Raw genomic sequence first — 25,233 nt, 5'->3', positions numbered from 1 at the left:
CTATTGCCAGGGTTACCTTGCCATTAGGGCCTGTGTTATCAGGAATGTAGGTGTCAGGGAGTATTTTACATACCCCCCCTTTCTCTGCTAGGATCATGTCTAGGGCCATTCTATTCTGGAAAGTCATCTGAGATGTGGCCTGAAGTTGCTCAGCCAATCCCTGGAGGGCATCTCTTGTGTAATTGACAAACCGTTGTTGGTTATAATATATATATATAGTTGATCCAATTCAAATTCTTATTGGCTGTGATGATAGGGAGGATGGATTCAAATCCCGCTGCAACTTCATCTCTAGCCTTGAATTCATTAGGCACCCCCCTTGGCACTCCAACGGCATCTATATACACATGAGGGTTGAAACTGCCCTTTACAGGAGTGCCTCTTCTGGTTCTGATGTGCGAGTGTGACTTGACATGTGCAACTTGGTGGCTGTCAGAAATATAGTGTATATTGCATAATAACTTTGGCCTGGGTGCATTCCCCCCACCATAAATCTTCCAACCTTGACCTAAGTTGCATATCCCCACACAACCAATATATGTCCCGCAGGGATTTAACATGTTTTTGTAGCAGGGCGAGTGGAACTGTGCTATAGGTGGCACAATATTTACCAGTGAAATTACCCAAAAACTGGCCTTTTCCACCATATATACAGTAGCAGGTGTAGTTCCCTGGGTATATAGTGATACCCTCGTCTGGTTTGATGTTCTTAGTCACAAGTAGGTATTCCTTTTTCCATGATTCACATACTGACTGATTAGTCTTGAGGTTAGTGTAGAGGCTTAGAAAACACAATTCTATGTTGGTGGGTAGGACCAGGGATACAGTACCTAGGTGGGGTCTGGCTCCTCCACAGACGTTTAGCTCTAAATTACAACTAGAGGGAATTGTTACTTGAGGTAATAAAATACAGTTAGATGTTTTGACTTGGACTCAATATATACACTTTAATAAAAGAGGCAACATTTCAAACTCAATATTGTGATAAGCACCAAAAATTGGTTACTCATTTTTAATATTCCCAGCATTCACTACACAAGGCATTATGGGGAATTGCCAATGGATCTACAAATTTTAGGACAAAGTACTAGAGCTCAAAAAACATGACAAGGAACTGAATTTGATATCTTTCTTTATGCTTTGGCTAGTTAAGCCTGACATTGACAGTTTCCTTGTCAATTGTCCACAATTCTTTGTTGACTAAATAAGCCCCAATGTTACACAGCCTTATATAAGTGTGTGTTTAGATATAGTTACCTATAGTTGGAGTAATTGCTTTACTTTCTCCATGCCTGCCATGTGGTTTGGTAATTCATACACCCTATAAATAGAGAAATGTTGGACGGGCATTCTAATTAAAGTTTTATACATAAATCATAAATAATTTGTTCTTGATACTTTAAATCAGAGGTGCCCAAAAGATCTTCAGATGTTTTAAAACTACACCTTCCATGTTGCTTTGTCATTCTAAAACATCTGGGGATCTACCTTTTTGTGCACCCCTGCTTTCAGTATATCAATACAAGACTATCTAGTTCTACTAGCCCACCAAAATGTTTCGTGGTGTATATTGCTTTGAATTTGGTTTCTGTTAGATTGAAAACAAACATGAAATAGCAGAAAAGCAAAGTTACTTCACGTACAAGAGTTCCGAAAAGTCTACCTCCGTTTCTGCTACAGGAATATTCCACCAACATATGTTTTTTTTTTTATCACCGCAGGCCTGTGATGATAACCACATTAAAAACACACACACAATGGCTGCCATATTGGGTGGATTGTGGTTTCGGTTCCATTCCAATGAACGTCGAAATGGTAGATAATTTAGAGCAGAATTGTGGTGAATTTGTAATAAACGTTTTGAGCTTAAAGTAAGCTCAGGGTGGTGTACGATGCTGAGAGGATTACATCTTGCACAATACAGTGCCCTCTTGTTTTCCATTGAGTAAGCTATTTTTTTTTATTTCTTTTCAAAAAAGAGTTACTTTAGGTCATTAAATCCGATTAACTCAGGTCAAACAACAGAACAGTTTTGTTCTACTTAAAATGCAAGAAAAAAAATCAGCAAACTTGTGAAAAGCTTTATTCATCATACAGCTAGAAAATGTCGGCATATTAAAGATAATTTATGTCTCTCTCTCTGTATATAAAAGGTATAGTGTACACTTAAAGTAGGAACATTGCCTAAAACCAAAAGCGCTTGTAATTTCCAGGCCTCCCAACTGTCCTAAATCTGGTGGGACTACTAATTTTGGGGTTCTGTCCTGCTGTCCTAGGTTTGTTTCCTAGTGTCCCACTTGATGGAACTTTGTTGAACTATCCCTAGAAAGCTTCCACCCTTAATGAGGCTAGCAAACACGATTGTCTGGCAGCCCAGCATGCTTTCACCCTAGGTTTACATGCCTGTTCTTCTGGGGAGTCCTTTGTTGGGCACCAGTGCTAATGTCCATTTTACAGGTCCATACCCTTTATGGAAAGCCAATGTTGGCAGGGTGGAGGGAGTATGATTTGCTCACTTAAACTCTATGGTCACATTTGCGTACAGTTATCTTATATTTTGTATAACCTCTTTTTTCCCTCAGAATGGCCTGAAATCTTTCATAGATTTATTGGCAACATATTAATTCTGAAAACTTCTCTTTCCATCTCACCAAAGTTCCACTACTATAGTGAGAACTGGGGACTAGTCTGCTAATTTGAGAAGAATTAAGATACTGTAATGCTGAAGATATCATTTGAGGATTACATCACTCGCAATATTAGTTACTCTACTATTCAAAGGTTGCTCACCTAAAAAAAAAAGGAGAATTATTAACATTATGTAGGAGAACAATATATTTTCTTCTACTAAAAACTTAATCCTGGTGATCCCATATTATTTATTCTTTCTTAAACTGCTGGCTTTATTATGTCTAACCCTTGACTTAATTTGGACTTTAAAGAAATTCATGTAAAAAACCCAAAGTGTACCAAGAAACGTCATGGATAATTAACACAGTTTCGTACACATTCTGACCTTGCTATCTGTAGGACATGTTGAAATTTAAAAAAAAATTATATGTTTCATCTACCTGTTGTTCTTATATCCAAGATTAATTTCTTCACATCTCTGTTGTGAGGACTGGTAGCTTGAGTGTTTGATCTTTATATTATGTTAACCAAGACTGGCTATTGTATTATGACCTCTCTAATTAGTAAGGCACTTTTACATGCAAATTCTGTTTTGTTTGTTTTCTGTTTTCAAAAATGTTATGCCAACATTAAACGTAGAGTTTGTACAGTATAAATTAAACATTTAAAAACTCTTTTTTGACATTTTTCTAGGCTGACCTAAAGAGTATCGGTGAATATTTCATGTTTAGGCTGTGCATTCTTATTGCCGTATACTAAGTAATTTGACTTTGTCACCTTCAGGTTAGGAAGCACAATGGCCCAAGTGATGTACCTTCTGCTTATAACCCTACCTCTTGTGATATCAGTTTCCCACCCTGTTAATCCGGGGTGCAGAATAAGGATAACTTCAAAGGGGCTACAATTTGGTAAGAAGGCCGATTCCACAAAACATGTGTGATGTGTTGAGGTTTCAGAACTTTGATGCCGTGCGAGAGTTGGACATTATCAAATCATGAGTGAGGAAAGAGATGAAATACAATTATTTGCAATATATTGATAGTATTGTAAGGGTATGATGAAATTGTAATGATGATATGATTGGGAGTTGATTATCTGAGCATAGGTGGACCTGTGTTTAGCTAGATAAGAGCTTCAAAGCTGAATAATGAGGGCTGAGCTGCAGACATTTTGCTTTATTCTAATACGTATACTCTGAAACCATAATGGTCTATATATTCAGTCCATAGGGACTCAGTTAACCAAGTATTTTCTGTCCAGTTAAACACGAGGGCCTGAAATTTGTGGAAGAAGAGCTTGAGAACATCACAATTCCAGACTTGACCGGCAACGAAGGAAGATTCTCATACAGCATCAACAAGTGAGTGTCTACCAGTTAGTTTTTATGTGTGCATAAATTGTTTATACAAGTTTTGCCTTGTGTAGCATTTGTTACCGATGTTCCAATGTTCTCTTCCAGTGTGCGTGTGACACATTTGCAGCTCCATTTTTCCGAGTTATGGTTTCAACCACACAAGCAACTAGTTTTGGACATAAATAACGCCTCCATCAGCCTCACCTTTCAGCGAAAACTGCTGTACTGGCTTTTGTAAGTACCATTTACATATGATTATGAGGTTCAGTGGGTTCTGATGTAGACAGAGTAGATGCACACATTTTCAGTATAGAGAATATAGAGTATTAGAAGAGCTCAAAGAGTGGTTTTCACTTAAGTGATAATGGAACAGTAGACAAACCTCTGTCATCACCTGTTTACTGGGTGCCATCTTAACAGCATTATGGGCCCCGAGGCAAAGCAGTGGACTGGGGCCCTGCCTTCACAACAACTAACAGTAATACAAATGTAAATTATTGCTAAAATTAAGCTTATATTTATTGGTACCTCCAGCAAATGCAATACATACAAACTCACAGACTGCTGAACACATTTACACACAGACTGCTGAGTACACACACAGACTGCTGAGTACACACACAGACTGCTGAGTACACACACAGACTGCTGAGTACACACACAGACTGCTGAGTACACACACAGACTGCTGAGTACACACACAGACTGCTGAGTACACAAAGACAGACTGCTGAGTACACACACAGACTGCTGAGTACACAAAGACAGACTGCTAAATACATACACAGACTGCTAAATACATACACAGACTGCTAAATACATACACAGTCCGCTAAATACATACACAGTCCGCTGAATACACACACACACATAGACTGCTGAATACACACACAGACACACAGGCTGCTGAATACACACAGGCTGCTGAATACACACAGGCTGCTGAATACACACAGGCTGCTGAATACACACAGGCTGCTGAATACACACAGGCTGCTGAATACACACAGACTACAGTGAGAGTTGCAGTGTATGTGTTTGTGTGTAGGGGTGCTGTGTGTGGGTGGGTGTGGGTGGGTGCTGTGTGTGTGTGTAGGGGTGCTGTGTGTTAGAGGTGCTGTGTGTGTCTGTGTGAGGGGTGCTGTGTGTATAAGAGAGGTGTTGTGTGTGTGAGAGTGGTGCTGTATGTGTGTATTGGTGCTATGTGTGAGGGGTGCTGTGTGTGAGGGGTGCTGTGTGTGAGGGGTGCTGTGTGTGAGGGGTGCTGTGTGTGAGGGGTGCTGTGTGTGTGTGTGAGGGGTGATGTGTGTGTGAGAGGGGTGATGTGTGTGTGTGTGAGAGGGGTGATGTGTGTGTGTGAGAGGGGTGATGTGTGTGTGTGAGAGGGGTGATGTGTGTGTGTGAGAGGGGTGCTGTGTGTGTGTGAGAGGGGTGCTGTGTGTGTGTGAGAGGGGTGCTGTGTGTGTGTGAGAGGGGTGCTGTGTGTGTGTGAGAGGGGTGCTGTGTGTGTGTGAGAGGGGTGCTGTGTGTGTGTGAGAGGGGTGCTGTGTGTGTGTGAGAGGGGTGCTGTGTGTGTGTGGGTGCTGTGTGTGTGAGGGGAGCTGTGTGTGTGTGTGTGTGTGTGTTGCAGAGTGTGAGGGGTGCATGGAGCAAGTGTTTTCTTGTTTTTTAAAATAATAAATGTACAGTACATTAATTAAATCTTTATGTCCCCCCCCAACCCTTCTTCTTACCTTTTGTGAAGGAGGGGGGACACTGCCCTGGCGGTCCAGTGGTGGTGATCTATAGCCTGCAGCTCCTCTGGCAGCAGGCTATCTTCACTCCTCCCGAGCTGAGCGCTGTGTGGAACGATACCATGGTAACGCGCGGCGATGCTCCACACAGCATGCTTGTGGGAAGGACGATCTCCTCCCATGTCCTTCTCTTCCTCCTTATCAGCCAGTCTTTGGGCCCTCCTTACATCTCTACCCTCTAACCAAGGGCCTTTGATCTCCCCACCGACCCCAGAGGGCCCACTGCAAGAAAGTAGTGCCGGCTCTCCAGTAGTGCCGGCATGGAAGATCAAAGGATCTCTCTCCTTTCCGCTGGGCATCGCGCTGGGGGGCTTGAGGGGCCCATGTGGAAAGACGACTCTGTGTTTACTGTATACATTGGTTTATTTTAGAATACACAAACTCGCACTTCAAAGAAGAGATGTGGCTGAGACTTTCTTAAGGCACCTTTTATTCTTTGTTGTTAAAATGTAACAAAGAGCCATAGATGTAAGAACATAGAAAAACAATCTGAGGTCTTTACCCGACTACACTGAACATATTTCATTCAAGCTCTGGACTTATAGTCTTATAAGTACCGCAAATTAAAACAGGTTTTATGCCTGATTTCCTTCCTGGAGAAGTGTTGGTGGATTTTCTGTGGTATTGCTACCTTTGGACTACAGTTAGAATGGTGTGTGGCGCCATCTATCGGTAGCTGGGTGAAAGATAATGTTCTGATTGCACCTGAATAAGCTCTACCATTAGTTCTGAGCTTAAAAACGCAAGTTTTTTTCATTGTTTGACCTATGTAGGCCCTGTAGACATAGAAAAACTATATATTTTTTTACTTTGCTTGGAGTGTACTCTATGTCTGTATTATGTAGCAGGGCTCAAAATTTCAATTCGACACTAGCCAAAGGCAAGTGAATAGTAAGCACTAGCAAATAGAAATTCACCCGTGAAGTGTATACTACGCTTGCTGTGGCAAGTAACTTTTAAGGCCTGGCTAGTAACGTAGGAATTCAGATTTTTAGCACTGATGTAGGAATCATATATTTATTTACGTATTAACCCTATTCACTAAGTGCTAAGCATTGCTAGAAGTAAATATCTAACAGAGTAATACAGGGAGTATAAGTTTTCAATGCTTAAATTATTATGGAAAGGAACTTTAACAGAGATACAGTTAAATGAAGAAGTATGGAATGACAATCATTTGTTCCATTTCATAATTTGTTTTTGTTTTTTTACCCAGTTACGATGTGGGGATGATTAATGCCTCTGCAGAGGGTGTACATATTAAAACACAGCTGGATCTGGCACGGGACCCAGGTGGACGTCTGAAGATTGCCAACTTGTCGTGTGAAGCATCCATCAACAAGATGCAGGCTGGCTTCAGTGGCACTCTCAAGTGAGCGAACCCTGAGATTTACATCTTGTTAATGAACATATCTCCACTCGATCACTATGATGCTGTGAAACTGTTGGTTTGATATTAAGATTTTATATTCATTTTGTAACTAGATAGATCTCACTTTAAATAGGGCTCAAAATTTCCACTTGCCTACTGGCCATTGGGGAGTGAAAACTCAGCCCCGGCAAGTAGAAATGCGACCTGCTGAGTGTGCCCTGCAGGCATGAAGTGTCAAATACTTTAGGTGCCCTCCTCTAATTCCTCCTCGTTATTTGTTCAATCTTTCTACTTATTCTGTGTTCATATTTACTCCTTCCTACTCAGCCAGTTGTCTTGACCTAGCCATTCTACAATTTTAATTTTCACTTCTTTCTCTACCCTTACCTCTTCTGCAAGGCTTGCCCTTTTGCTGGGGTATCGCCATGGCTCTTCATCTTCTCTGAAGGAAGATTGATGACATCTGGCTTCAGCAGAGCTGTCAATCATGGCGTGCATTTGGCTACGCACTCTCAGCCAAAGATTGCAATTTGGCACATGGAAAGCTGCAAAATTATATTAGCTAGCCCAGAACACTAGTTTCGAGATAGCTACCCCAGTGATGCTGTTAGCAGTGGAGTTACATCTCTGGCAGGTTGATCTCCGTATGTGCAAAACCCAGGTACCATAACCACATTAAATCACTGAAGTGGTCATGGTGCTTTAATTAAGCCTTTAATGATGAATATAGAAAGTCTCTGTGTGTGTATCAGAATATATTTGGAGTACCAATGACCTGGGCAATATCTGCTTAGAATATGGCTGACAAATTTCAGCCCAGGGTGATGAAATCATTAAATCCAATTCAGAAAACCGCATCATATATGTTCTTGCCAGTCTGTGCAACATAGCACACAAAATGCACAGAAGCTCTTCTTCCATATGAGGATCATAGCCTCAAGCTTTGGCAGTGTTTGTGTCCCATGTTGCAACATTTTATGCCTCATTTATTTTAATTCAATTATAGCAGCCATGGGGCATTTGCAATCACTCCCTTTCTAGCCAGACCACCTGATGCTCTTATAACCACACTTTTACTTTCATATATTATTATATTTTTATATATATATAAAAAAATAATACTAATATAATAATAATATTAAATATTATATAAAAAAAATAAAAAATTAAATATATATATAAAAAATAATAATTCCGTAAAAGAAAAAAGAGTGTTTGTCCTGATGAAAGTTCCTATTCGGAACTGAAACGCTGATGATTCTTTTTTTTTTTTTTTGTAAATCTGTTTATTAAGGCATAGTAAATAGTACAAAGTTGGCTCGCAGGCCAGATAAACGAGCAATATTTTCAAGACATGAGCAAGACATGTATACAAAGTTTTAGTATCTAGTGAGTTGTAATATAGACAGGAGCAATACTATTAACCAATATCAGATCAGGAGATCCGAGCTTCATCTTGTGGGTCAGTAGCAGTTCCCCAACTGTCAGGTTCAGATACGCTGATGATTCTTTGACACTCTTTTCAGTAAAGAAGTTTGTGGGAAAATACCTGGGAGTGCTGATTTTTTTAGTTCTATCTATATATATATATATAAAAACCAAGAGATATATTTTGAATATATCTCTTGGTTCCTCAGTTCCGTCATCTTAACTCTATCACTCTATCTGTGCTCCAGCGTCTCACCAGCCTCACCTTTATTAACTGCATTGTCTCATTGTAGGAAAGTGTACGATTTTCTTGGCAGTTTTATAACAACGGGAATGAGATTTCTGTTAAACCAGCAGGTAGGTAGTACAAGTTACTGCTTTTTACTTCTGTTTTTTTCAAGTGTTTTTGTTTTTTTTACTCCACCAAAAAATACATGATCACTTACCTTCAAGTAGATATTGCATGTAATGCTCTACCCAGCTTGTTGTAGTGGTTATGGTACCATGAGTCTCCAGGCACCACCTCCCAAGTAAAAGTTAAACCACTTTCAAATGGTTTTTACACTGACCTAAGTCTCAAGGGTCGTGCGCAGTCTGCGGCTCTCTTTAGATATCACCGAAACAGGATTCTGCTTTCCATACATCAGTTCTGCCTGTGTTTGGACAAATTTAAGTGGCTGAGATAATCATCTGACTCTATCAGACAACTAATTCTGTTCAAATAGGGAAAAGAGACTGAAAAATCTCTTTCAGAAGTAAAATTTTCACTTTAGCCATATCAGATAAGAGGCCTGACTGTGGGTGTTTGGGGGACCCAAAAACGGTTTGACTCGTACCCTGGGTATGGCCCTAGGAGACTCCTGGCACAATAATCATTACAGCTGTAGAGGATATTCTGCCTAGACTGTGGTCTTTAAGGGATGTGTAGTTCTGTAACATAATTGAGATATATCTTCATCTGGCCTGATCTAAATCATTTACATTTACCATTAATATTTATTTTATAGTCCCTTGATTCCCAGTGATTTGTCCAACAATTTGGCATTGTGCAACGTGTGGATCCCTGTATTCTCCCTAGTTGTAATTTCAGTAGTAGGGCCCTAGAAGTCCTATAGACATTTTAGGGGTTTTCACTTGCTTATTTATAACCCTTAATGGATCCGCTTGGTGTGTTTGTTGTAGATTTGTCCCGCTCTCCGACATGCCGGATTGGTGCTGCTAAACTCTCTTCTGAACACAGTACCCGGTAAGTGAGCTTCTGGGGGGTTCAGACTTTGAAGGAAAGGAGAGGGGTTAGCATCTAAAATAGAATTGGGCAAAAGGTAGATGCCCAGATGTTGCAGAACTACAGCTACCATGATGCTTTGCCAGACTTTAGAATGTTACAGCATTATGGAAGTTGCAGATTGGGGGTGTACAGATGCAGATGTCCAGCCCTGATCTAAAACCTTCTAAAAGTTCCAATTTCCTATTTAAAATCATAGATAGTTTTCTGCTTCGGCAACCAACCTGTCGGCCTTGATTTAATATTTTTGGGTGAGCTCTTTGTAACGGATCGCCTGGCACCCCGACTGAGTACCTCCGTTAATGGATGCTCCTAGTGCTTCCTGAGGACTCTGGCAGACACCACAATCACCGAATCCGAGAAACCTTTAAATTCTCCCAAGCATATGAATGCTGTAGACCATTGAATAGGAACCATACGAATAGGCTTGTACTCCTAGCAGTCAACTGGAACAGCATGCAATAAATCCTTCCCCCAATAATGAGACGATACATCACTTTGAGGGTAAAACAGGAACTCTGGACTGGCTCATCCAGCCTGGCTTTTATTTCCAACTCACACATACAGGCCACACCCAGGGGGAGGCATAAAAGAACCAATGACATAGATGTTACCTCCCACACATCCCCTCCCCTTAGTGTGACACATAATCCCATTATTCATACAGTTTAAAATATACTTTTCACACAATATTTATAACTTCAAAACCATACATCACATTCACACAAAATTACATATCCACAATCAATCCATTCAGGGGAACAACATATTAAAAAATGGCATGGATCAGACCAGGGGTTCAAAAGTTACTAAAAGTATCTTTTAAAACCCCTAGCTTTCCAGGGCCTTCTCTGTGCTGGAGAAGTAATCCAATTATCTCCCAACACAGAGACAGACTCCATTAAGCACATGGGGACACAAAGACAGTAAAACACTTTAAAATACATAAATTCACCTTTTGCACATAACACACAGACATTTCACCTATCCCCAGATAGTTGGGATCTGCGCGCACAAAACTACCGAATAGCGCGCAGATCCTACTCACACAGTACAATTGCCATGGAGCTAAAGTCTTTCCCATAGTCTTTCATTATGAATAGGCTCCATGGTATAGCTATCTGGGGTATCACATTCCCATAAAGTCTGGTCCATAGTCCAAAGGCAAGAGGCGGGCAATCGGCCCCCTCCAAGGACACGTGGCGAGGTCGGTTTCGCCACAATCCCAAAAAGTCCCAATATGTCCATCGATGATTTTAAAAGGGCCAGTTGCAGCAATATAAAGTACAATATGCCCCAAATAACCCAGGGGCCATAGTCAGCAGGTAGGATGCTAGCAAACAGGCTTCACCAGGGCCCAGTGGCGAGGTTGGTTTCGCCACATTTCTCCCCTTTTCCAAACAGACTAACAGGGTACCTGACCTCTTGCCGGTCAGTGCCCTTGTTAGTCCAGCAGCCCACCCACAAGACAGAAACAGCAGTACAGCCCACCCGCAATAAATGGTTACTACACCTGGGTAAGGGAGAATCTTGTCCATGTCCATGTGCCTTACCACGGCTGTGTGGGGGACTGGTAGGCTGCCTTGGTGGGTTGCTGAGGGGGCAGAGACCAGCGGTACTCTGTCCTGGTGCCAGCACTACCACGGGAGTAGTCTGGTTGGAGCCTGGTTGCTGGAGACCGACTGTCTCCTCTTTAGCTGCACAGCTCTGCTGCTGGAGACCGACTGTCTCCCCTTTGGATACATAGCTCCGCTGTTGGAGGGGGAGACCGACTGTCTCCCCTTTGGCTAAGCAGCCTTGTTGCTGGGGGACAGGACTGACTGTCCTTACCCCCTGTGCTGTAGGTGCAGAGACCACAGTCCCATCTGCACAGTTGTGGGGCTTACAGTCTCCCCCTGGTACATTAAGCTGCCGCTGGGGAGAGGTGGTAACCAGCTCCTCTCCCATTAGAACACTCTGCCGCTGGGGAGAGGTGGTAACAATCTCCTCTCCCATGCATACTTTCAGTCTTTGTGGAGGGAGACCGACTGTCTCTCCTCCCAATGCAGTGTCCTGCTGCTGGGGAAAGGAGACTGGGCTCTCTATTCCCTGCTGGACACTCTGCCGCTGGGGAAAGGAGACTGGGCTCCCAATTCCCAACAAATCACACTGCCGCTGGGGAGGGAGGACGGCCCCTTCAGCTCCCTGTAACTTGGGCACAGAGACCACGGTCCCATCTGCGCTGGTGTGGGGCTTACTGTCTCCCCTTGGTGCGCTAAGCTGCCGCTGGGGAGAGGGGGTAACAAACTCCTCTCCCTTACACACTTTCAGCTGCTGGGGAGCAGGGCTGACCCTCTGTACTCCCTGTAGGCAGGGCGCAGAGACCACGGTCCCATCTGCGCTGGTGAGGGGCTTACTGTCTCCCCTTGGTGAGCTGCGCTGCCGCTGGGGAGAGGGAATAACAAACTCCTCTCCCTTACACACCTTCAGCTGCTGGGGAGAGGGGATAACAGGCTCCTCTCCCTGCACCGTAGACTGCCGCTGGGGAGCAAGAACGGCACCTTCAGCTCCCTGTAACGCACACTGCCGCTGGGGATCTGGGCCGACTGCCCAGCATCCCTGTAGGGCCGGTAGAGAGACCGCAGTCCCATCTCCACCTGCCATCTGTGGGTCTTCCCAGGACCAATCCGTGAGGCCCCTCAACATTTGTGAGTAAGGGCCACCTGCTTCCCCACCTGGCAACTCTGGCTGCTGCTGGGGATCTGGGCCGGCTGCCCAGCATCCCGGTGGGCCCGGTGGAGAGACCTTGGTCCCATCTCTACCTGCCTGTTGTGGTTCCTCACAGGACCAGTCTATGAGGACCCCCACTTCGGGTTCCTCCCGCCGCCTCAGGGAAAGACGGCTAACCTCCTCGGATGCAGCCTCTACTCGGCTGCTGTAACGCTCCTGCTGCTGAGCATACTTCCTCTCTTTTGCCAACCGGAATTCTCGGTCCAGCCTTGTGTTTCGCTCAGCCATGACCTGGTTCCAGATCACCCGGCGTGTCTCCATGGGTATATCATCCCCATACTCGGCCACTCGCTGCCTCACCTCGGCCAGCCAATCATCTCCAGAGCCAGAACCTTCCATACTTGTCTGCTCCCAGGGGCGCTGCACGACTGCTAGCGTTGCCCTCAATTTGTAATCCAAACGAACTGTGTCTCCGAGCTGCTTTACCTCGCACTAGGACGCCATCCCACCGCTTGCCACCAATGTAACGGATCGCCTGGCACCCCGACTGAGTACCTCCGTTAATGGATGCTCCTAGTGCTTCCTGAGGACTCCAAGCACTCTGGCAGACACCACAATCACCGAATCCGAGAAACCTTTAAATTCTCCCAAGCATATGAATGCTGTAGACCATTGAATAGGAACCATACGAATAGGCTTGTACTCCTAGCAGTCAACTGGAACAGCATGCAATAAATCCTTCCCCCAATAATGAGACGACACATCACTTTGAGGGTAAAACAGGAACTCTGGACTGGCTCATCCAGCCTGGCTTTTATTTCCAACTCACACATACAGGCCACACCCAGGGGGAGGCATAAAAGAACCAATGACATAGATGTTACCTCCCACACATCCCCTCCCCTTAGTGTGACACATAATCCCATTATTCATACAGTTTAAAATATACTTTTCACACAATATTTATAACTTCAAAACCATACATCACATTCACACAAAATTACATATCCACAATCAATCCATTCAGGGGAACAACATATTAAAAAATGGCATGGATCAGACCAGGGGTTCAAAAGTTACTAAAAGTATCTTTTAAAACCCCTAGCTTTCCAGGGCCTTCTCTGTGCTGGAGAAGTAATCCAATTATCTCCCAGCACAGAGACAGACTCCATTAAGCACATGGGGACACAAAGACAGTAAAACACTTTAAAATACATAAATTCACCTTTTACACATAACACACAGACATTTCACCTATCCCCAGATAGCTGGGATCTGCGCGCACAAAACTACCGAATAGCGCGCAGATCCTACTCACACAGTACAATTGCCATGGAGCTAAAGTCTTTCCCATAGTCTTTCATTATGAATAGGCTCCATGGTATAGCTATCTGGGGTATCACATTCCCATAAAGTCTGGTCCATAGTCCAAAGGCAAGAGGCGGGCAATCGGCCCCCTCCAAGGACACGTGGCGAGGTCGGTTTCGCCACAATCCCAAAAAGTCCCAATATGTCCATCGATGATTTTAAAAGGGCCAGTTGCAGCAATATAAAGTACAATATGCCCCAAATAACCCAGGGGCCATAGTCAGCAGGTAGGAGGCTAGCAAACGGGCTTCTCCAGGGCCCAGTGGCGAGGTTGGTTTCGCCACACTCTTCAAATGGCTAAAATCTATTAGAAAATGTTAGCTTTTCAAATCATGTGTCTACAGAAGTCACTATTAAAATCTATGGGAATTTTTGAAGATAAACAATGTTTCTAACAGATGATGTGATCATTTGAAAAGCTTATCCAGAAATATTAAATCGAGGCCTATGTTTCGTGAACTCTGCCACTTTGTTTCTCTTTCTGCTATCTTTATTGCATGGCTGCCCCACGCATTTTAAACAATTCATTAAGTTCAAAGGAAAGAAAACCAATATTTTCAAATTTCCCTCCAAACATTTCAGGTGATGAAGAAATTATTTTTTTTTAAAAATCCCTTTAGATATTTATAAGTTTCAATGGTTTTTAAGTATGTTAATTCTTTTAAGGCATGCAGTCTTTTTATATCTATTTTGTAAATTTACACCATTATTTAACTTTAACTAAAAACCTCTCATTCCATTGCATAAACAGTACATGATATAATAACATTTTGTCCATTTTCTATACAGTGCGGAACGCGGTGGACGATTACATAGGAATTGATTATTCTCTCTTGCGTGACCCGGATGTATCAGAGGACAGTTTGGATATGGACTTTAAGGCAAGATAGCTGGCTGATTGGTGTGATGTTACAATGACGGCAGACAACAATAGAACAGATCTGTAATTGTTATTCTTCTAGCATAAATACTTGATTCAAATATTACCACATTGCTTTTTTTTTATTCTAAATCAACTTTGTATTATAATCTAATTGTATAAATGCAGGAACTATTTATTAAGGGCTTGGCTATCGTTTGCACTATACAAATTTTAATTAGTTGCTACTGGCCAACAATCAAGGAATATAGATACAACTGTAATCTTTGTTTTTATACATTTTTTTCAATGTACCGGTATGATGTTTTTTGAACGTTTTCAAAAAATAAATGTTGAGAACATTGCAAACAAATCTACAAGAATACAAGTAAATGTTGTGCATATTGTCAACAAAAAAAAGCAGAAGATAATTAAAGCATTGAGTTGGGAACAGGTATGGATTGGGGATGGGAGAAATAGCACAGAAGAGAGTGAATGGCTATAAAAAGGGTTTAAGTATTAGCTTGAGGATGTTTGGGAAGTTAGGGCTGATTGAGTTTTGCAGAACTCGTTCCATGTGGACCAGATTTTTGCAATTTTGGAAGTGAGCTCAGATTGTGGTGAGACAATTTTTCATGGAGACGTGTAGTCTGGAGAGCTACACAGGTTGCCGTGATGGAAGCATGGGGGACTTCCAATTTTTATCTACAGAATTCTTTGTGGCTTTGAGAACGTGGAGGATTAGTGTTAGTTGGGATCTTGGTATGTGGAGGAAACAGTGAGGTTTCAAGAAGGAAACAGTGAGGTTCTCACGGCAACCTGATTGTTGCGATTTCCTTGGTGAAGGAATTAATCTCTGTCCAGAATGTCTTGAGTAAGGAGCATTAATATTCTCTTCTCGGACTGCATCTCCAGCATCGATCATCTAAGGTCAGGAAGATGTGAGCTTGAGCCCTAACTTGCGATTAGTCTCCCAGTGCGTTATGAATTGTATATGATCTTCATAGCTAATAGTGCTCTTCTCTATTCTGACATTAGGCATGTTTTTTGGAGGAAAATATGTTTGTTTGTTTTTTTTTGTGCGTCCTGACAAATCAGAGCTTGATAGCAAATTGATAAAGCTTTAAATGAAAACTTTAGTGTTAGAAATACAAAGATGAATTCCTAACACTAAAGGGTTCTCCTACGGTAACTTCAGCAAGATTCGGGAACCTAATGTGCTTTTCCTACGCACATTAGACCTTCCCCATAGCAAAGCTTTGACTCAATGCTTTCCTATAGGGCTTTAGAAGATGATGCTGGACATCTTCATGTAAAGCGGGCAATTAAATCCAGGCTTTGGCCTTCTGGTCATCTGAAGTGCTCAGAACATGTGGCTGCATGCCTCGCGGTGAGGACATGCCCCCCTGTGATCCTTGTTGTATGGAAAATAACATCAATGGGTTATGAAGACATCTTAATAAATCACAAGACAAAATGTTGAGTGGTTTATAATTGTCTGCAGAACACCATGTTGGCAATTTTTTGTCCTAATACATGCTTTGCTGTTATGTATATTTTATATTAGATTATATTTATAGGTTAGTGTTAGTAAAATGGTTATTCTAAGCTCCTTGACCCCTTCAGTGTGTAGAAGTGGTCATGGTGCAAGGAGCCCTGCATGTTCAGCATTTCACTATGAACTCCACCTCCAGCAGCATCATTAACAAGTCCAGAATGAGAGTTCTGTTTTGGCTATGTCAATTCTGTGCATATTCTGCATAGAGACGCTCACTGATTGCAGAATGCTTAGCTGATGTTCTTGGCCAATCAATGATTGACAGGATCAGCATCTAGCTTCTGCAGCTCTGCAGAAGGCGATGTCATTCAGCCTTCTTGAGAGGAGACTCCGCTCCCGGGTGGACATAGTTAAGAAGCCCATTTTACAGTGCTGTGGAATTTGCTGGGACTTATAAATAATAATAAGAGGCAAGCCGTTACAAAATGTTTTGTCCCCATTGCTGGGGAATGGGCCAGGGTCCTCCTAGTATAATCACCATAGATGGTAGCTTTTTAGTTGTTGTCATTTAAATGACAGCAGTTGTCGACCACTCTGGATTTATAATTTGTCCATAATACAATACGGCACTCAGAATTTCAAGTTCTACACTGCTGTGTAGGTCCAAAATATACTCTCTACTGTAAGCCTGGAAGGTTCAAGACATTCTCATCAGGGGTGAATTTCTACTCTCTGGGGCGGAATATTCACTGTCCAATACCTATATTGTGATTGGAAATGTTTGAGCCCTGATATACAATCATATCAAACTAGGAATTGAGCAGACTGTTACAGATTTTAGGGCAATGTAACTGAATTGGTAAAATTATCCCCTTCAACACTATTTCCTGATCAGTAATTAGGGCCTGAATTCACAGGTCAGTTCTCCAGTAAATAAATACTTGAAAACAAGAGAATTCTCACTGTATCTTTCCTGGGAAAATATTTTGTAAATGAAAAATTCCCAGTTCAACGAATAACCTTATCAATATATTTCCTTACCACTTTACAGAGAATTCTGCTAGTTTGTATATATGTGCATGTTTTCGGTGTTTTATACGTTTATTATAATGTACTGTGAATATTATTCCCAGCTTTGTATCCTTTTAACTGTATGTGATGAGTTCCAGAGATACATATTGCTATTGCATTGCTATATGTTCTATATGTTTTTTTGCATTGCTGTATTTATGCCAAGTTAATAATTGTGCCTTGTCCAATGCAGGGCATGTTTTTCTCGCTTTCGGAGCAGAATCAGACTCTTCCCAACCTGTCACCAGCACTGCACATAAAGCAGCAGGAACGCATGGTGTACATTGCGCTCTCTGAATATTTTTTCGACTCTGCTTTGTATGCGTATTACCAGTCGGGTGTACTTAACCTGGATATTGCTGGTGAACAGGTAAGTGGCAGTGAACTTAATTGTTTAACTAGGCTTCTGGTAGATGTGATAATAGAGATTTAAGAGATTTGTAGGGTTTGCTTTAAAGGACTACGCCAAGCAGTACAACCACTACAGAACAATGAGGCGGTTGTGTTGATAAGAGTGCCCTGGCACCATCTCACAGTAAGTAGTCAAACTTTTTTAGTACGGGTTGACAGCTTGCTTGGGCACCACCAGGCAACTGCAGCCACAGCCTATAAGTTCTGGTCTTCTCGAGCAGGAGAGTCAAGTTAGCTGTGCAGAGTCTGGACTTATTGGTTGAGCCTACAAGCTAAGCACCCTCAGCCATTGAGCGCAATCCTAGATCTGCCATGCCTTCTTCAATGGAGACATCCAGCTTCTCCTTCAATGGAAGACCTTAAGCAGCATGGGCACCAGTGTACCCATTAAAGTTGTCAAACCATACTAAAACAATTTGGCTATTTACCAAGCCACTCATGGCACCATAATATGGCAGGCTGTAGTGGTTATGGTGTTTTGAGTTTTCTTTTAATTATTCTGAGACATTTTCTGGAATACACTGAACATAATCTTCATGAATTGCTGGCCACTTTCTCTGTTTTCACTGTCTCCATCTATTCCCTTCCTGTCTATGACACAGCCCCCATCCATTCCCTCCTTGCCCATGGCACTGTCTCAATCTATGCTGTAAGTTTCAATTGTAATGTGTCCTAGCCACAATCCATACTTGACATTGTTCTGAGGCATCAGCTTAAACCGTAGCGGTAACATGACTAGTAAATAAGTGTGGTGGCCCACAATGCTGATCAGATGACTCACAGTGACCTGGCAAAAAGCTACGTTTCATCGGTTGGCTTGCGGCAAAGTGTTACTACAAAACCAAACCACTCATTAGTTCTAGTGCTCCCCATTTTGTATACTTTCAAAAAAATCTTAGTGATGAGAATGAATAAATTTGGTTAATATGTCCACAGATGCCAAAAGACCTGGAAGTCCTGTTACGCACATCGTACTTCGGAACCCTTATGCTGATGGTAAGCTCCTCATAAACTTTTTCCGAGGATCCTCCTGTGGTGGTTGGCAATAATGTGCCATGGTGATATGTATATACTACAACTGAGTCCGGTCAGTCACTGCACCATGTTGTGAATATGCATTTAGTGCTGGTTAAGGAAGTACAGCCTTGGATTACCGTAGGTAACTCAGTATAGCTCTTCATTACTAGTGAACTCAATATATTTCTTTAATAGACAGGTTTCTCAACTGCCAGTTTATAACACTGGTTAACCGGGTTCAGCCAGGTATTATAGTGGGGAGCTTTGTGTTTAATATTGGTTGAAGAGACCCTCCACTGCCCAAATACAAAAGATAGAAACATAAAATAAAATTGAATGGTAGATATAAGTATATATAACAAATGAAAACATAAATGAATTTATTAATGAATCTAAAGAAAGCTGCAGATATCTTGTCTGCAGCCTTTGCAGCCCCTCCCCTTTCCCCCCACTCAGACTTTGTGTTGCTGTCTAATCATAGTAAGTAACAGGAACGGTTGTCTGTTTGACAGGCGGGGGGTGTAACAAGAAAAAGTAAAACTTAGTCACGTGATACCTAAATATATATATTTATTTTAAAAAACTGCTTCCAGAAGCTGCAGACCTGTTGCCTGTAGCCTTTATAAGCCCTCCCACTTTCAGTCTGTGCCGGGGAATACACCAATCACAGCTTTTCTATGAGCTGTAGTACAGGGGGGATGGTAGGTGCACACTTGCCACTTCTGTTAGCTCTGTGGAGTGAGGAGAAGCAGAAGAAAACCTCCCCTGACTTTTTGACAGCTGAAGCGGCATTTCTGCAATTTTTTAATAACATCAATCAGATGTTTACTTACATTAGACGTTTTTATCTACTGCTCTGTAAACTGAACTTTAATGACACACAGGAGGCTTTTGCAGGGTCTTGAAGACAGTTAACAGAGAAGGAAATAAGATTCTAAATTAAACAGAATTTGCAGTAAGGGAAGCTTAAACATTATATCTCACTATACAGGAAGTGTTTAGGAAGGTGTGATTAGGGCTGTATAAACAAATTTGTTATAATTCTCTGTTAGTTCTGTTTAGTGTTGTACTTTACATTGTTAATCTCTAGCCTGCACTCTGCTCGGCTAAGTCTATTTTGGGTTATGTGTGATTTATAACTGTATATCTCCCCTGACTGTATATCCTGCCCTGTATGTTAGGATCCTTCTGTGTCTGAATCGCCCATGAAGCTGGAGTTGCGTGTCTCTACACCTCCACGTTTTACTATCAAGCCCACAGGCACCTCTGTGACGGTTAACGCAATCCTAAATATATACCTGGACCCACCAGACCAACCCCTCATTCAGCTAAGCAGCATGACTATGGTATGAGACACAGCACCATCTGAAACTGAAATAATCATAAGTATTGTACAGTAATCATAAGTATTGTGATGAGTAGCAAAACCATTATATGACGTAGTGGGTGGAGTCAGAGTAGCATTACAATGCTTTAAATATCTGAATAAGTTAATGAGATACAGAATCTGTAATTACGTGAAATTATTCCATTATTCCACAGCATGGGGAACTACGTAGAGTAAATATAGGAAGCAGTTAGTAACTAAAGACAGTAAACTGAACTAGGAAGGAGTAATTATTTGAAGAAGGAGGAGAGTAATACAATACGTGCAGGAAGTAATTATTTGAAGTATGAGGAGGTACTTCATATGGGGAGTAATTATAAAAGCATTAGTAGTAAAACTGACCTCAGTATTTATACAAAGTGCACCAGGAGTCACAGGAGTTAATCACTATGCAGAGCAGTAATACAGAGTAAAAGAGGAGGAGTTACCTGAAGCACAATGAGTAGAAACTAATTAGAACGAGTTGTACGAGTAGCATTACGGAGTTAGAATTATTAGTATCACTGAGTTAGAATTGTCAGTAATAGTATCGCTGAGTTAGAATTGTCAGTAATAGTATCACTGAGTTAGCATTATCAGTACTATATTGGTATCACTGAGTTAGCATTATCAGTACTATTGGTATCACTGAGTTAGCATTATCAGTACTATTGGTATCACTGAGTTAGCATTATCAGTACTATTGGTATCACTGAGTTAACATTATCAGTACTAGTAGTATCACTGAGTTAGAAATGTCAGTACTAGTAGTATCACTGAGTTAGAATTGTCAGTACTAGTAGTATCACTGAGTTAGCATTATCAGTACTATTGCTATCACCGAGTTAGCATTATCAGTACTATTGGTATCACTGAGTTAGCATTATCAGTACTAGTAGTATCACTGAGTTAGAATTATCAGTACTAGTAGTATCACTGAGTTAGGATTCTCAGTACTAGTAGCATCACTGCGTTAGAATTGTCAGTACTAGTAGTATCACTGAGTTAGAATTGTTAGTACTATTAGTATCACTGAGTTAGAATTCTCAGTAAGAGTAGTATCACTGAGTTAGAATTGTCAGTACTAGTAGTATTACTGAGTTAGAATTATCAGTACTAGTAGTATCACTGAGTTAGAAATGTCAGTACTATTAGTATCACTGAGTTAGAATTGTCAGTACTAGTAGTATTACTGAGTTAGAATTATCAGTACTAGTAGTATCACTGAGTTAGAATTGTCAGTACTATTAGTATCACTGAGTTAGAATTCTCAGTAAGAGTAGTATCACTGAGTTAGAATTGTCAGTACTAGTAGTATCACTGAGTTAGAATTATCAGTACTAGTAGTATCACTGAGTTAGAATTGTCAGTACTAGTAGTATCACTGAGTTAGAAATGTCAGTACTAGTAGTATTACTGAGTTAGAATTATCAGTACTAGCAGTATCACTGAGTTAGAATTGTCAGTACTAGTAGTATGACTGAGTTAGAATTGTCAGTAAGAGTAGTATCACTGAGTTAGAATTGTCAGTACTAGTAGTATCACTGAGTTAGAATTATCAGTAAGAGTAGTAGTAGTATCACTGAGTTAGAATTATCACTAAGAGTAGTATCACTGAGTTAGAATTCTCAGTACTAGTAGTATCACTGAGTTAGGATTCTCAGTACTAGTAGTATCGCTGAGTTAGGATTCTCAGTACTAGTAGTGTCACTGAGTTAGGATTATCAGTACTAGTAGTGTCACTGAGTTAGAATTGTCAGTACTAGTAGTATTACTGAGTTAGAATTGTCAGTACTAGTAGTATGACTGAGTTAGAAATGTCAGTACTAGTAGTATTACTGAGTTACAATTATCAGTACTAGTAGTATCACTGAGTTAGAATTGTCAGTACTAGTAGTATCACTGAGTTAGGATTCTCAGTACTAGTAGCATCACTGCGTTAGAATTGTCAGTACTAGCAGTATCAGTGAGTTAGAAGTATCATTACTGTTAGTATCACTGAGTTCGAATTATCAGTAGTATTAGTATCACTGAGTTAGAATTATCAGTAAGAGTAGTGTTACTGAGTTAGGATTCTCAGCACTAGTAGTATTACTGAGTTAGGATTCTCAGTACTAGTAGTATCACTGAGTTAGAATTATTGGCAGCAGGGAGAGTTAAGAATCTGTAGGAAGAGTAATCAAGGGCAGAACGCCTGGCTATAGTATTGGTTAGATTAAAAGAAAATCACTTGGGAACATTGTTTTAAACTGATTTAAATTGGAAGTGGAACTAAAATGTTCGTTACCAACACCACACCAGTTAGTAGTATCTGTGCAATACAGATAGTTGACTTTATATTGTTTCTGTGCTCAGGAATCTCGCCTCAGTGCCAAGGTTACCCTTAAGAAGACTACATTGCAGGTTCAACTGGACCTCAAAAGGTGATGTAACCAATCTTTAGGCAACAAAAATATGTTTTTCGTCATAATTCAGTTATGTAGTTTGTCACGGCATGGGTTTCAAACTATTGAGGCCCACTAACTGCCATCTTGTGACCAGACTGTTAGGTCAGACATCAGACACAAGGTAACTGTTGCCACTTGTGCTCGTTACCACAGTCTGGTATTTGAGAGGCTGGTTGCTTTCCACTGAAGTAGCATGGCTGAGCGGCATCTTGTGGGCGAGGAATCTACTGAGTGGAGTCCGATCTGGTGCACATTACTGTGCGTTGTGTGAAACGGGGGCAGAAACATGACCGTGTTCCAGACAAACGATTGGTTCTTACGAAACATTGCTCCCTGTCCTGCCTTGACCCATACAGCATTGTTCCTAAATACAATTCATTTTATCAGGGTGAGCATTGAGAGGAAGGTTGATGACGAGTTATAGGGATTATAGTTAGGTTTATTTACTCTGCATTTTTATTTTTTTGTTCTCTGGGTATTTACATATACACAAGAGAGCAATAAGACGATGAAAATAAACCAATTGGATCTGCTATTAGCAAAGATCTCTTGTGATGATCCCCTGATTTTCCGTCACTGCTCTGTGCTGTACGCTAACAGATCTAAACATCAGACAAATACTTCCATGGTTCTCCATCCATGGCATTTTGTTGAGCTTCTTGGCAGTCAGTATGTTTGGTTTTTTTTTTTTAAATAAGAATGAGTGAGCCATGCTGCCAGACACTTTTAAAGAAGCTCTGTCATCTTCGAAGGTCTTTGCATATTCTGCAAAAATTCCCAATGATGACGTCACCACTTGGGTTTCAGCAGAGGTAAGTTATACTTACCTGAAGTTGTCCTCCATGGGCACCAACATCGTCTTTCTTCAGCCGCTTCATCTTTCAGAAGTCCACATCAGTGCTGTAATCTTGCGCATGCTCAAACATTCTAAGTACAAAAGAGATCTCCATAGTTATTGTATCAAAATTAGCAAGACAATGCCTGATTCCACCAGCGACGGCTTTGGGAACTGACAAAACTTGACGGTGGAAGCTCTGCCTTTTGTCAAGTTTTGTTAAGTCAGGATGTTTACCATATTACAAAATAGTCCCTTCTTTGTTTTATGTTATATGTTGATTGTTAGAATTTCATTGAAATTCCAACACAGTCTTTTTATCTTTTGGTAACAGAGCCAATTAAAATGTGATTGCCTGGATCCACTTAATAATTAAATCTTTTACCTGCCAATGGCAAAAATTTCAGTTTGTTTTATTTTTTTGCATAAAGCAAGCAGATATCTCCATTCTAATACAATGTATTGTTTAATAAGTGTCTGGATTACAAACCTGTTATGGAATTTAAACATTTTCAGGGACGTTTTCTCCTTAACACCAAATTGCAAATCATTAACAAATATTGAATTTAACTCTGATTTGCCAGTAAAAGCATTGCAAATGAAAGAGAGAAGCAGAAACATTGTTTAATGTCTTCTCTTCTCCATATGCTCTCTCTATGACAGGGAACTAAAATGAGGCACCCGGTTGTGGGACAAAACATTGTGGATTTATAAAATTTTAATTTTTCACAAATGTGTTTGTAAATTATATGGATACGTCAAATATCCCTAATTCTCTTCATTGGATTCTTCCTGTACTTTAGGTTCCGAATTTATTCGAATAAATCTGCTTTGGAGTCCCTGGCGGTGAGTGAGCTTAGAATTTTAGCTAATGGCGCCTTTTTTCCCCATATAGGGAACTAATAATTGCTCCATCTTCACATCTCCCCACAGCTGATCCCCTTGCAAAATCCTCTAAAGACACTTCTACAGCTGACTGTGATGCCTGTGCTCAATGGTAATATTTCCAAACTTCATTCACTCATTTCACTTTCATTGAATGTGTAGGGACGAAATCATTCAAAAGACAAACTTAGAAGGCAAGGCTCAATATTGTCTAATCAGTGTTGTACTTGTTGGCATTAGCATATAATTTTACAAACTGAAATCTTCTGTTAGTAGTAGCTGTTGTTACGAGTATGTGTAGCCATTACGGTGTTCCATTTCTTTACCACAGAGAGGACTAAACGAGGTGTTAGAATTCCATTACCTGAAGGCCTAGATTTCGTACGCGAGACCACATCGCACCATGCGGTAAGCAACTAACATGCCCGGTGTCATGTATGCAGTTGTAAGGTTCAGTCAAGTCCTAACATTTTGGTACATTTCATGCACCCAGGGATTTGTTCTGATTGGCGGTGATCTGCACTTCTCCAAAAGCCTGCGTGAAGTTATTAATGAATATCGTCCAGCACCCACAACCCCACCAAGCCCAGGACCCAATGAATCCATCTGAGGACATCTAAGCTGCGGTCTTGCTAAATAGAAAAAGAAATATAGCCAGTCTCTCATCAAGGATTGGTACAGATAAGTAGCATTGTAGGGGGTTAGCCCTTAAATCCAACATATACTTTTTATATGCCTTCTACACCCATTGACTCAAGAAACCAAAACCATAATTTAAACCAGAGGAATTTGATCATCAATATCAGGGGATCATCCCTATAGAGATTCTTTATATGTTGTTTTACAAAAGATAAGCCCAAATTTTGTATGTATAGAATTAAACACTTGTCACTTTTACGGCTTC

The 25,233-nt window shown here is 41.1% G+C and overlaps 1 protein-coding gene across 1 annotated transcript in view; it reads left to right on the top strand.

Moving 5' to 3' along the window:
- The window catches only part of PLTP (phospholipid transfer protein), a 58,427-nt gene extending 33,201 nt beyond the window's left edge, over positions 1 to 25,226 (top strand). Inside the window, exons 2-16 of the mRNA XM_063459161.1 lie at positions 3,420 to 3,539; positions 3,892 to 3,991; positions 4,091 to 4,219; positions 6,995 to 7,150; positions 8,872 to 8,935; positions 9,761 to 9,824; positions 14,730 to 14,821; positions 17,562 to 17,738; positions 18,716 to 18,775; positions 19,978 to 20,142; positions 22,518 to 22,585; positions 24,248 to 24,290; positions 24,378 to 24,441; positions 24,661 to 24,737; positions 24,823 to 25,226. Of these exons, the coding sequence (XP_063315231.1) occupies positions 3,428 to 3,539; positions 3,892 to 3,991; positions 4,091 to 4,219; positions 6,995 to 7,150; positions 8,872 to 8,935; positions 9,761 to 9,824; positions 14,730 to 14,821; positions 17,562 to 17,738; positions 18,716 to 18,775; positions 19,978 to 20,142; positions 22,518 to 22,585; positions 24,248 to 24,290; positions 24,378 to 24,441; positions 24,661 to 24,737; positions 24,823 to 24,939 (1,488 nt within the window). The 5' untranslated portion in view covers positions 3,420 to 3,427 and the 3' untranslated portion in view covers positions 24,940 to 25,226. The remainder of the gene's footprint in view (positions 1 to 3,419; positions 3,540 to 3,891; positions 3,992 to 4,090; positions 4,220 to 6,994; positions 7,151 to 8,871; positions 8,936 to 9,760; positions 9,825 to 14,729; positions 14,822 to 17,561; positions 17,739 to 18,715; positions 18,776 to 19,977; positions 20,143 to 22,517; positions 22,586 to 24,247; positions 24,291 to 24,377; positions 24,442 to 24,660; positions 24,738 to 24,822) is intronic.
- The last annotated feature ends 7 nt before the right edge of the window (positions 25,227 to 25,233 follow it).

Source organism: Pelobates fuscus, chromosome 6, assembly GCF_036172605.1.
Source record: "Pelobates fuscus isolate aPelFus1 chromosome 6, aPelFus1.pri, whole genome shotgun sequence".
Taxonomy (NCBI): domain Eukaryota; kingdom Metazoa; phylum Chordata; class Amphibia; order Anura; family Pelobatidae; genus Pelobates; species Pelobates fuscus.
Note: the sequence above shows the minus strand (reverse complement) of the source record. Positions and strands in the feature narration are given on the sequence as shown.